Source organism: Paramisgurnus dabryanus, chromosome 18 (assembly GCF_030506205.2).
Source record: "Paramisgurnus dabryanus chromosome 18, PD_genome_1.1, whole genome shotgun sequence".
Taxonomy (NCBI): Eukaryota; Metazoa; Chordata; class Actinopteri; order Cypriniformes; family Cobitidae; genus Paramisgurnus; species Paramisgurnus dabryanus.
The window spans coordinates 23,499,830-23,510,274 of record NC_133354.1 but is presented as its reverse complement, the minus strand read 5'-3'; the positions used below and the strand labels follow the sequence as shown (position 1 = coordinate 23,510,274).

Below are 10,445 nucleotides of genomic sequence, written 5' to 3'. Positions count from 1 at the left end.
GAAATATCTAAAAATTCTTAAATCAAGATGTATTTTCTTGATGAGAAAAAGACCTAAGAAAATAATACTAGTTTTTAGACAAAAAATATACAATTTAAGTGAATTTGTGCTTAAAACAAGCAAAAATTATCTGCCAATGCGGTGAGAAAATTTTACTTGAATTAAGTGTTTAAGAAAAACGAAATCTTATTTCACAATTTTTTTTCTCACCCCATTGGCAGATCATTTTGCTTGTTTTAAGGACAAATTCACTTAAATTGTATATTATTTGTCTTAAAACGAGACTTATTTACTTAGGTAATTTTGCTCATCAAGATAAAGCATCTTAATTTAAGAATTTTTAGATATTTCTACTGAAAACAAGACAAAAATACTAAGTAAGAAAGTCATTTTTTGCAGTGTTGCATTTTAAAGGACACACCTAAAAACTGCAAATTTTTGCTTACACCTTCAAAGTGGCAATTTTAACATAATAAATTATCTATATGGTTTTTTGGCATCTTAAAAAAGTCTTGTGAAATGTCCCCTTTAAAAATAAAGGGGCTTCATGGTGTCAAGGAAGAACTATTTTTTAGCTGAATGGGTCCATAAAAAAATCTTTAACATCTGAAGAACCTTTCTGTTTAAATAAAGTTTTTTTAGATAATAAAAACATAAGAAATGTTTTTTGTTAGGAACCTTTGACTGAATGGTTCTTTGTAGAATGAAAAATCTTTTGTCTATGGCATCGCTGTAAAGAACCTTTTAAGCACCTTTGTTTTTAAGGTATTGTAAGACATTTTGTCCAAAAGAAAAGATCATTCTTAAGTCAGCTCTAGGAATCTTCTTGATCTTGTAATGATTATCGTGAAGCTTTAACTCAAAGAAGTCTCTAGAGAACCTTGAAAGATTGTTTTGTTTCACAGTTTATAAAATGACAATCTTCGCAGTTCAGCAGCATCGTGTAGCTACAGTACGACCACTGTTATTTTGCTGTCCTATGTTATACCCTGGTTTCCAAAGACAGGGTTTGAAATGTCATTTGTATTATATCAGTGAGCCACGGATGAGAAGTGAGGAAGAGAGGATGTGAGGGGCAAGGCGTTGGTGGGCTGCAGACAGCTCCAGGTAACCATGGCAACAGCATTCACATAATAGCTGCTGCTCTGCATCAGGCAGTGATGCCATGGAGAGCGAGGACGAGTGAGAAAAGAGAAGATGACAAAGCGAACCTCTCTCTCTCTCTTTTTCTCTGATACAATATAGAGACAAAGTGAATCATCCTTACCATATTTGGATCCCAAAATTGACAACATTTGAAAACTCCTCTGACTACTTGTGACTCAGCACTACTGCAGGTCTTATTTCAGCACGCAAACAAGGGCTTAAACCGCTGTGCTTCGGCCCAAAAGAGGAAAGGCTGTGGGCAAACCGTAGTGTTGATCCAGACCGTGAAGACCCCGCAAGCCCAAGTCCGTGTGAGTCCGGCCCTCGCGGGGCATTGTGGCGATCGCGGAGGCCTGAGGCTCCAACGGCAGGTTGTTGTGGTTAAGGTCCATGCTGGACAGGAGGTGTCCGAGCGAGTCCCATCGTCTGGTCGACGGTAGGCGTATGAGGGAGGAGTAGCCGTGTCCGGGAAACACCGTCACCGGGGCTAACTTGCTCGTTTCGGGCTCTTGGTGTTCCCTGGAGGACCTGGGTGCAGGTTTGGTGTAGGTTCCACCTCTGGGGTCAGCCAGAACTTCGCTGTAAGGGGGTGGTGGGTCCTCCATCAAAACGGCTTCTTCGTAACAAGGGGGCTTCCCGAAGACATCCGTGTCTGCTGAGGAAAACCATATGGTTAATTTGAAGTAAAGGAGATATTGCTTTTACATGATGATGCTTTTATATAAAGTACATTGAAGATATACATTTATATTTGATCGAACCCACGACCTTTGTGTTGTTAACCCAATGCAGTATCGATTTGGCTACGGGGAAAATTTAACCTTCACAAATACCTTGCTTCCTATAGTATTCCCAAGACAAAACACACCATCGTATGCAATAAGCAGACATCAACTTTTTGTCAGAAAAACAACTTCTGTATAAACATCAAGTTCAATGGACAACATAAATGAAGGTTTGCTATGTTTAACGTCACATTACATTTCAAGATGAAAGCCTGGATAGATTTTCTCCCATGCAGAAGTGATAAACCAACATTTTAAGGTCAGAGATAGGAATGGGTTTGCAATGTTTTGAGCCGGGCCTTTTACCAATGAAAGTTGAAAGCCAACAGCAAAGTACCCTTTGAGTCTTTGTGGTAAGCAATGCCATAGGACAACCCTTTGCTTATTGGCTGTTATGTATTCTTATGCCGCAAAAAATGTTAGCGGTGTCAGTCTGATCTGACAGTAATTCATATGTATTTTACAAGTTTGTATAAAGTTAATCGTAACAAAACGTATGATAAATAAAAACCAATAATGATACCCCACCCCTAACACCAATGTCATGGGCGAAAGCAAATCAGCCAAAAACGTACAAATGTGATCATACATAATCATACAAATTAGCGACGTCAAAAATATGTAAAAATTGCCATTAGATTGAATTGGTTGTGTTTGCAATAAAGCCGCCTTTCTACTGCACACGACAAACAAGTCGCAAAGGGGCTGCGTGAGGTGCCGACCGTCTGCAGAAACACAATTTTCTTTCCCATGTTGCGATTAAACTGAAACTTCATTACGACTGCCACTAGGGGGCGAACTCCGACAATCGTTTTCGAATGTCGCATGCAGTGAAAAGGCGGCTTTACAGTGCAAACCCTACTTGCTTAAAACAAGATTTAAACCTTTTTAGAAAGGGTGTTGTAAGTGGTTGGCACAACAATATGTACTGAATGCATGTTTACGTATTGATATTTGTTTTAATGCCGTTGCTATGGTCCTGTTGCGTAGTTGCCAGAACGAGGAACAGAAAGAGTGATGCTTGCCAAAACTACTAACTAAGCGAATCATAAGGACTGTTAACTCAATTCCAGGCATCCTATAAAATTTCTTTGTATCGTAAAACATAATTGGAGTTGGTGTTCAGATACCTCCCAACATTGCCACATAAATGTGTGTTGGCAGTATAACAACACAACCACCCTAAAATGAAAAAAAAATCCCCATTAATCCAAAGTAGTCTCATTAGACATGCTGTTTTAAATATCTTATCAATGTGATGTCACACTGATAAAGCCCCACCCACGGCCACTGACTGACAGTCCTGCATTCCCATAGTTTCCACCCTCAGCAAGTTGTACGCTGTTTGCCCTATCTCAATAGTGAGATACTATTGTCTCAGACTGTATTTACAGAAATCAGGTCTATTTTTAACCAAAAGCGCTGACTGTCTGTTGGTATGGGAGTAGGGAGCTCATTTGCATTTAGAGATGTACCGATATATCAGCCAATAATCTGTATTTGTCAATAAAAGCAATTTTTCACACTATTGGCAATAGTTCAACAGCTGAGAGTCATGTCCTCAAAAGTATACTGTTACCAAATGTATACATATCTGTACCTAATGATATGTATTAGGACCTTTTCAGTGACAGCTGGGGTATTTGACCATTTTTCTAAATAAATGTTCAAGTACACACTGTATAAGACAGAGCACGTACAGCAACACTACTAAGTTTTGTTTATTTACATTTATTCATTTAGCCGATGCTTTTATCCAATGTGACTTACAACTGAGAGAGCTTTCAACATTCGTCTGAATTGACTCTGAATATACAATTTTTTTTTAAATCTGTGCTGTAGTGTTGGGTATAAAAGAAAGAGCATTGCTATGACAACTTGCATAAGCACTGCAAAAAGCTTTAATGTAAAACGATCGCTTTATATCTAAAGTTGCCGTATTGCTTACCAATGTGATTATTATTACACAGTGCTTGCACCATTACAGTGTAGCTGTGGATTAGTCACACGTTAAAGGTGTTCGACTGGTTGTGTTGTTATTTACGTCACACAAATAAAAACAGCTCCCACCAAATAGAGGCATTTTGGACATGCTGTAAGAAATCATCTGTGGGTTATTATGTAGAGATGCACCGATATATCAACCAATAATCGATATTGGGTGATAAAAGCTAATTTTCACACTATTGGCCAATAGTTTAAAAACAGCTGATGGTCATGGACGATGTATCCTGTCAATCAAAAAAGCTCTGTGTATAGAAAATGTAAAGAAACATCACTAGATTAATGTTTAATATTAAAGTTCATAATATGAATGAATAACATTCAGAAAATGAATTTAGCTAATGCAAGTTAAAGGAAAACACCACTGTTTTTCAATATTTTACTATGTTCTTACCTCAACTTAGATGAATTAATACATACCTATCTTTTTCAATGCGTGCTCTTAATCTTTGTACATAGTGTCGTGAATGTGTTAGCATTTAGCCTAGCCCCATTCATTCCTTAGGATCCAAACAGGGATGAATTTAGAAGCCACCAAACACTTCCATGTTTTCTCTATTTAAAGACTGTTACATGAGTAGTACATTAATAAGTATGGTGGCATAAAGTAAAACAAGGCGATTTTTTAATTGGATAAAAATGAGAACTATATTGTATGCCAAAAGAGAGCACTTAGTTTGCAGCACTTCAACCAGTAATATTGACAGAAGTTTGAGCGAGAGGGGGAGTAGTCAGGAGTGATGATGTTACTGCGCACGAGGTGGAAGTGCTGCAAACTAAGTGCTCTTCCTCCATACAATATAGTTCTCATTTTTTATCTGATTAAAAAAATCACCATGTTTTATTTTATGCCACCATACTTACTCGTGTATCTACTCATGTAACAGTCTTTAAATAGGAAAAACATGGAAGTGTTTGGTGGCTTCTAAATTCATCCCTGTTTGGATCCTAAGGAATGAATGGTGCTAGGCTAAATGCTAACACATTCACAACGCGCTGTACAAAGATTAAGTGCACACATTGAAAAAGATAGGTATGTATTAATTTGTCTATGTTGAGTTAAGAACATATTAAAATAATGAAAAACTGTGGTGTGTTCCTTTAATATAACCACCAAACTATCATTAACAGTATCTGCAGATATCAGTTTGAATAATCGGCTATTGGTGGGAAAATGTCATATCGGTGCATCTTTAGTATTTTGAGCTGAAACTTCACAGACACAGTTCAGGCACACATGAGACTTACATTACATCTTGTAAAAATGGGCATAACAGGTGCTCTTTAAGGTTAGAGGTTACAGCAGATTGGACTGTATTCATATACCCGTTTCTTTATTAAAGGAATAGTTCACCCAAATAGGTAAATTCACAAACAAATAATATTTTAATATAAAATGATTAAGTGTTTTCATCTGGGATGACATAATGATGAGTAAATAATTTTCATATTTGTGTTTATTGTTCCTTTAACCTCCTAAGACCCGAGCTTTGGTTTGGCTTGCATTTTATATTTCTTTCAGCTATTTGGGGTTAAAAAGAACCAATAAATATAATAACCAAATATTTTTCTTTGAACATGAAGCAGTGTAATTGTCCACGTTTGTGTACAACAGGTAGGGCTGTCACAATGATTAAATAATCATCTCATCGCAATTGTTTGATCTCATCGCGATGATTTCAGATCACCGCAATGATTGCACATCTCTCTAAAAAACACAAGGGGGAGCTGCAGCACGACAGTATCAGATTACTTTTAAAGGAACAGTATGTAGGATTGTGGCCAAAACTGGTATTGCAATCACACAACGGGTGGCCAATACACAAAATGACAACGTAAACATCAGTTGAGGGCTGCAACTCCACTTTTTACAGTTTTTTTGAATTGCTAAAACACTAACCCCCAATCTCTGAACCAAATTCATAGTGGCCTAAACCCATTTGTAATCGCAAAATTCTAAACACAAACTTCTCACTAAAACACACATTTCACACTGCAATGCACTTGTTTTTTAAATACTAAACACAGGCAGGCAAAAGTTGAACACAACTAAAAAACCGTTATCATCGAGTAAACACAACAACTCAAAATTCTACACACTTTTATCTAATGGTATTTTTTACCAATTGTGTGAATTGGAAACAGTCTGAGAGGCAGATGAAGAGTATGAGGAGGAAAAGGACACCAGAGACGATGCAATTGGCAAAATTAGCAGTTGAATTGCTGACTTTTTACAAAATACAAGTGCTGCTTACAGTAATATTGAAAACTTACCATTACTTGCAGTACTTACAGTAAAGTATTCACTATATTCACTGAACTAATCTTGTGATTACAGTAATAGAGATTTTTAACAGTATTTGTCAAGTGTGTTGTTATGTACAATAAACATGTATTTTTCTGTAAGCAGATCTCCTGGATGTTGTGTTTTCCATTTTTTAAGGTAGTGTCTAATGGATGCTTGTAGTGTTTTATATTATAGACTTATGTGTGTATGATTTGAAAGCTTAGTTTGATTTTGAGTACAAGTGAAATGGCTTTGAAGCAATTGTTTGATTTTGCTAGAAGAGTCAGGGGTTCTGTGTTTTGTTTAAAATTGGGATTTGTGTTTAAGGTTTTGAGAAAATGAGTGATGGTTTCAAAAAATGTGTTTTAGCAATTCAGAAAAACTGTAAATGACAATATCCTGGCCAGACCACTGTTGTCAGTGATATAAGTATTTGAAATGAAAATGATTTCTTAATGTGACATATCAGGGCCATTTTATGATTAATTGATATCAATTTCTTACATACTATTCCTTTAAATTGTATTACTTTTTAAATATGTGTTATGTGTATTAATATTTCTAATTGCCAGGTATACCTTGCAAAAGATTTTATTTAAATAATCACAACAATGTGAAAAAATGTATGAGAATTAAATCAAAGCAATAAAACAGACAACTATCGTCATGATTGTCAAAGCCCAATTAATCTTCATAATCGGCACAATTAATTAGACAATTAACCGTCAGTCAAATTTCTTTATCGTGACAGCCCTAACAACAGGTTCCAGTTACACAGAATTAAGTATTATGGTGAAAACAACAAAAAATGTGACGTCCACACACCAGGTCTTAGGAGGTTAAACAATAAACTGTTTTAATCTCATTGTATGTGATGGTTGAGATGTGGAGATGTTGAAATATTTAAAGCAAACTATTTAAAACCTTTAAAAGAAAACACCTAACAGTAGTGATATAATCACATCAAACTTATTTTCTCATAAGGCGCCGAAGGCATCACAATGGACATTGTGTAAGCACGTTGTACAATTTTCCTTACAGTGCCGTTTCAAGAGCCAAATTCCTTCAGACGACTTCGCTTTTATGAGCTGACTTATTACTCAGGACCTTTTAAAATGTGTGGTCATCTGTCCTGTGTGTCTGGCACAGGTTTAATGGAACATTCTTCGCCCATGTCCAGGGATCCACCGTCTCTGGCAGTCTGCCCGTCTGCCCGAGCACATGATAAACCCGGCTCCGGCTGACTCCTATACTCCTACACAACACCCACAGGACTCACTGTTACCATGTTATACATGAAAGAATGTACATTGAGCTGCCAGCGCTGTGTGAAGCTTTCATGAGAAGATCCTTTGGGGCTTTGTTAACCGTGATAAAAGACAAACGTTTTACTGTATATTCAAAGGTGTCCGGTAATGGATTCTGTTGCTTCTTATTTGGAGGATAAAAACTTTAGGTCTGATAAACACTAAGTTTAAATACATTAAAGTTTGACAGAATTTGATGGGACCAAATAGAACCAAATAAACATTGTGTTAACGTACCAAACACAGCCCCTCCCTCAAATATGATGGTTTGCCCCAAGTGCTGATGTGGTGTTGGTTTCATAGTCCTACCTTCAGGGATGCTCCAGTTTCCTTGAGGGAGGGTTTGGGTCACAGGCACCTGTGGAGACAACATTTGAAGCGGTGGGCACAACTGAGGCGCCTCTCTCGGAGGAAACTCCCTTCCGGTGCAGTCCAGAGGCTCCATCTCCAAAGCCCGCAGACATTGTTCCCTCAATCTCTCTTCACGTCTGCGCTTCAGCTTGCGCTGGGCAAAGCTGCAAAAGCAGCAGAGCATGACAATGAGAGCCCAGATCATCCAAAAGCCAGCAAAGCACGCCAGGAAAGTGTAGGTGCCCTGGGACATCACCATGATGAACACCTTGATGAAGCTCGGGCCCTCCAGGATCCAATGGATAAGATTGAATGTATTACCTGCCAGTCACCGTTGTAAAGTTCACTCAGCAAGTCTCAATTCAACCAAAGACATCGTAGTTATCATGTTTCTATCTCGGTTTAACCAAAAGTTCATTTTCTCAGAGCTTAAGGTTTCCAACAGGCCAGAGGTCAAACGCAATTGACTTTACTCCGAAGGGGCGTCCGGCATTCCACGAAATCGCGAGATGTCCGAGGTAATGAGAAAGCAAAAGTGAGGAGGAACTTCGCAAAGGTCCACCAGAGATCTGACTTCTCCCGACAGCTGGTTAACTCTGGATCTCCTCCTGTGTTGTGATCCTCCGCTGAGCAGATCACGGCTCTTTAGATCTCCAGAGGATACCAGCAGTCACGCTGCTCAACAAAGTGAAGGAACATAGAAGGGGGCAACCGTCATAAGTTATTTTCAAAACAGACCCTTGATATTTCACACACAACGGCAGCTGTTTAAGCACAACTCGCACGATAACATTAGGGGGTAAGTATCAGTTTCGTACATCGTGCGGGTGAGAGTAAACACGGTTTTCCATAACCAAACAAAACACAGAAAACGGTGTCAATTGCATGCTTTTTTATTTGCTAATGTATTTTGAGACTACTTGAACATAATGACGGCTTTCACTCAAGTTCATGATAGCTCTCAAGTTAACTGGTGACAAATAAATGTGCTATTACAACTACGATTAAGATGAGTTATGTAACCACCAGCTTTGCACACGCTCACGGTACAATTTCTCAAATATATCTTGGTAACCTTGGGGGAAGAGGATTAAATCTGTGTCCTGTTTCTTTATCAGTCATCCATTCGTTTCTGATTGCCTCTACATCACGCTGTCTTGAAAATTGATCAGTCGTGTCATTTTGGAGGGCATAACCTATGGATTATTGTCTCTCATGAACTATTCAAGACTGAATATGCAGCGTCATGCCGATTGTAGTTCCCTTGATAATTGCTCAATGTTAAGAGAAATGGTAAAGAGAGCTCTGACTCTCATCATATGAATGAGGAGACTGTCATCACCTCTTACTTAACCCAAGAGGAATGCGACTGCACTGCGATTGACGTCTTCTATTAACAATCTCATGGACAGAAATACATTTAAAACATTGAATATTCTCCTATTGTTTTTATTATAAAGCAGAACACAGTTTAAAGAGGGGGTGTGTCTCATTAATATTATTATTAGTAGTATTTGCCATCATCATCATCATCATCATTGTTATTTATGTTATTATTTATTTATTTATTTTTAGCAACAACTGATTATTATTATTATTATTATTATTGTGAACAACAAACTGTTATTGTTTATTAATAAATCATGGAAAATGCTTGGTTTTACTGTATGTAAAAATGATTGAAAGGCTTATGTCCAATCACCACAATATTTTTTTTTTAAATGAATATAGTATATACTGTAGCAGTACTAATCTGAAGTGTTTATGAAAAAATATATACGCGCGCAATAGATTATGACTGATGAACGCGCACATCATGAATACAAATGACAATATTCAAGGACATCATGATAATAATGTATAATATTTACATGTTGTATTGCAAATTAAACATCTGCTGTTTTATTTCAACCTGATACTAAAAATAAACGCATATATCCAGACACTTACTTGATCTGCATCTTCAGTCACGATGAGTTGAGTCGCGTGACACACATTGGGATGGATTTGATAAAGTTGCTCCGCTCGTGCTCAATGATGTTTACCTGACTAAACACAAAGCGTGTCGCTCTTCGAGATAGTGATACGCGTTTAATGGATACCTGTATAATTCACGCGAGTCAGCGCGTCATGAAACGCCCACAATGGTCCTTGCTCTATCTGTGCGCGCGACGCGACGCGCCGTTGTCACGAGGACTCTGCGTCTCACTGTTGAGAATAACGGTTCTAACAAACAAACGGGCATCAAGCGTCGCTCCTCCTGTTTAAGCAGAGCTGTGTGGCAGAGTTACGGTTATATCTGAATAGGGGTTTGTCTGTTGTGGTCGTGGTTATGACGCGGTTGTGTTAAGTGGCTGTGAACTTCACATCACAATGTGTAGCAAAGTCACATCAGTGTCATTTGTCACTCACAGAATGAATGAATCCCATTTGAATGAAACACTGTGGTCAAGAATATTTCAGAACAGGATATGAAAGAGCATAGGAAATAACAAACTCAAGAACATATTGCATTGACAGGACTTTTTGCAATAAACTGAACATACTCAACAGATAAAAGGTCCA

At 37.8% G+C, this 10,445-nt stretch overlaps 1 protein-coding gene across 2 annotated transcripts; it reads right to left on the bottom strand.

Annotated features, from left to right (window-relative positions):
- Nucleotides 1–282: 282 nt before the first annotated feature.
- On the bottom strand, nt 283–10,178 carry prr7 (proline rich 7 (synaptic)). Of its 2 annotated transcripts, none has more exons than XM_065287341.2 (3): nt 9,831–10,178; nt 7,839–8,555; nt 283–1,801 (listed from the first exon to the last, which is right to left on the bottom strand). In XM_065287341.2, exons 2-3 carry the CDS (start codon nt 8,137–8,139, stop codon nt 1,365–1,367), a joined length of 738 nt encoding a protein of 245 aa, XP_065143413.1. In that variant the 5' UTR covers nt 8,140–8,555; nt 9,831–10,178; the 3' UTR covers nt 283–1,364. The 2 variants fall into 2 exon arrangements, with proteins under 2 accessions (XP_065143413.1, XP_065143414.1); XM_065287342.2 differs by having other exon boundaries at nt 286–1,798.
- Between the last annotated feature and the right edge of the window lie 267 nt (nt 10,179–10,445).

Excerpts from the sequence above, each read along its gene's own strand:
- prr7 (XM_065287341.2), bottom strand. The coding sequence starts at position 8,139 with ATGGTGATGTCCCAGGGCACCTACACTTTCCTGGCGTGCTTTGCTGGC. Across the intron at positions 1,802-7,838 it reads AAACTGGAGCATCCCTGAAG|CAGACACGGATGTCTTCGGG; the intron begins GTAGGACTATGA and ends GGTTTTCCTCAG.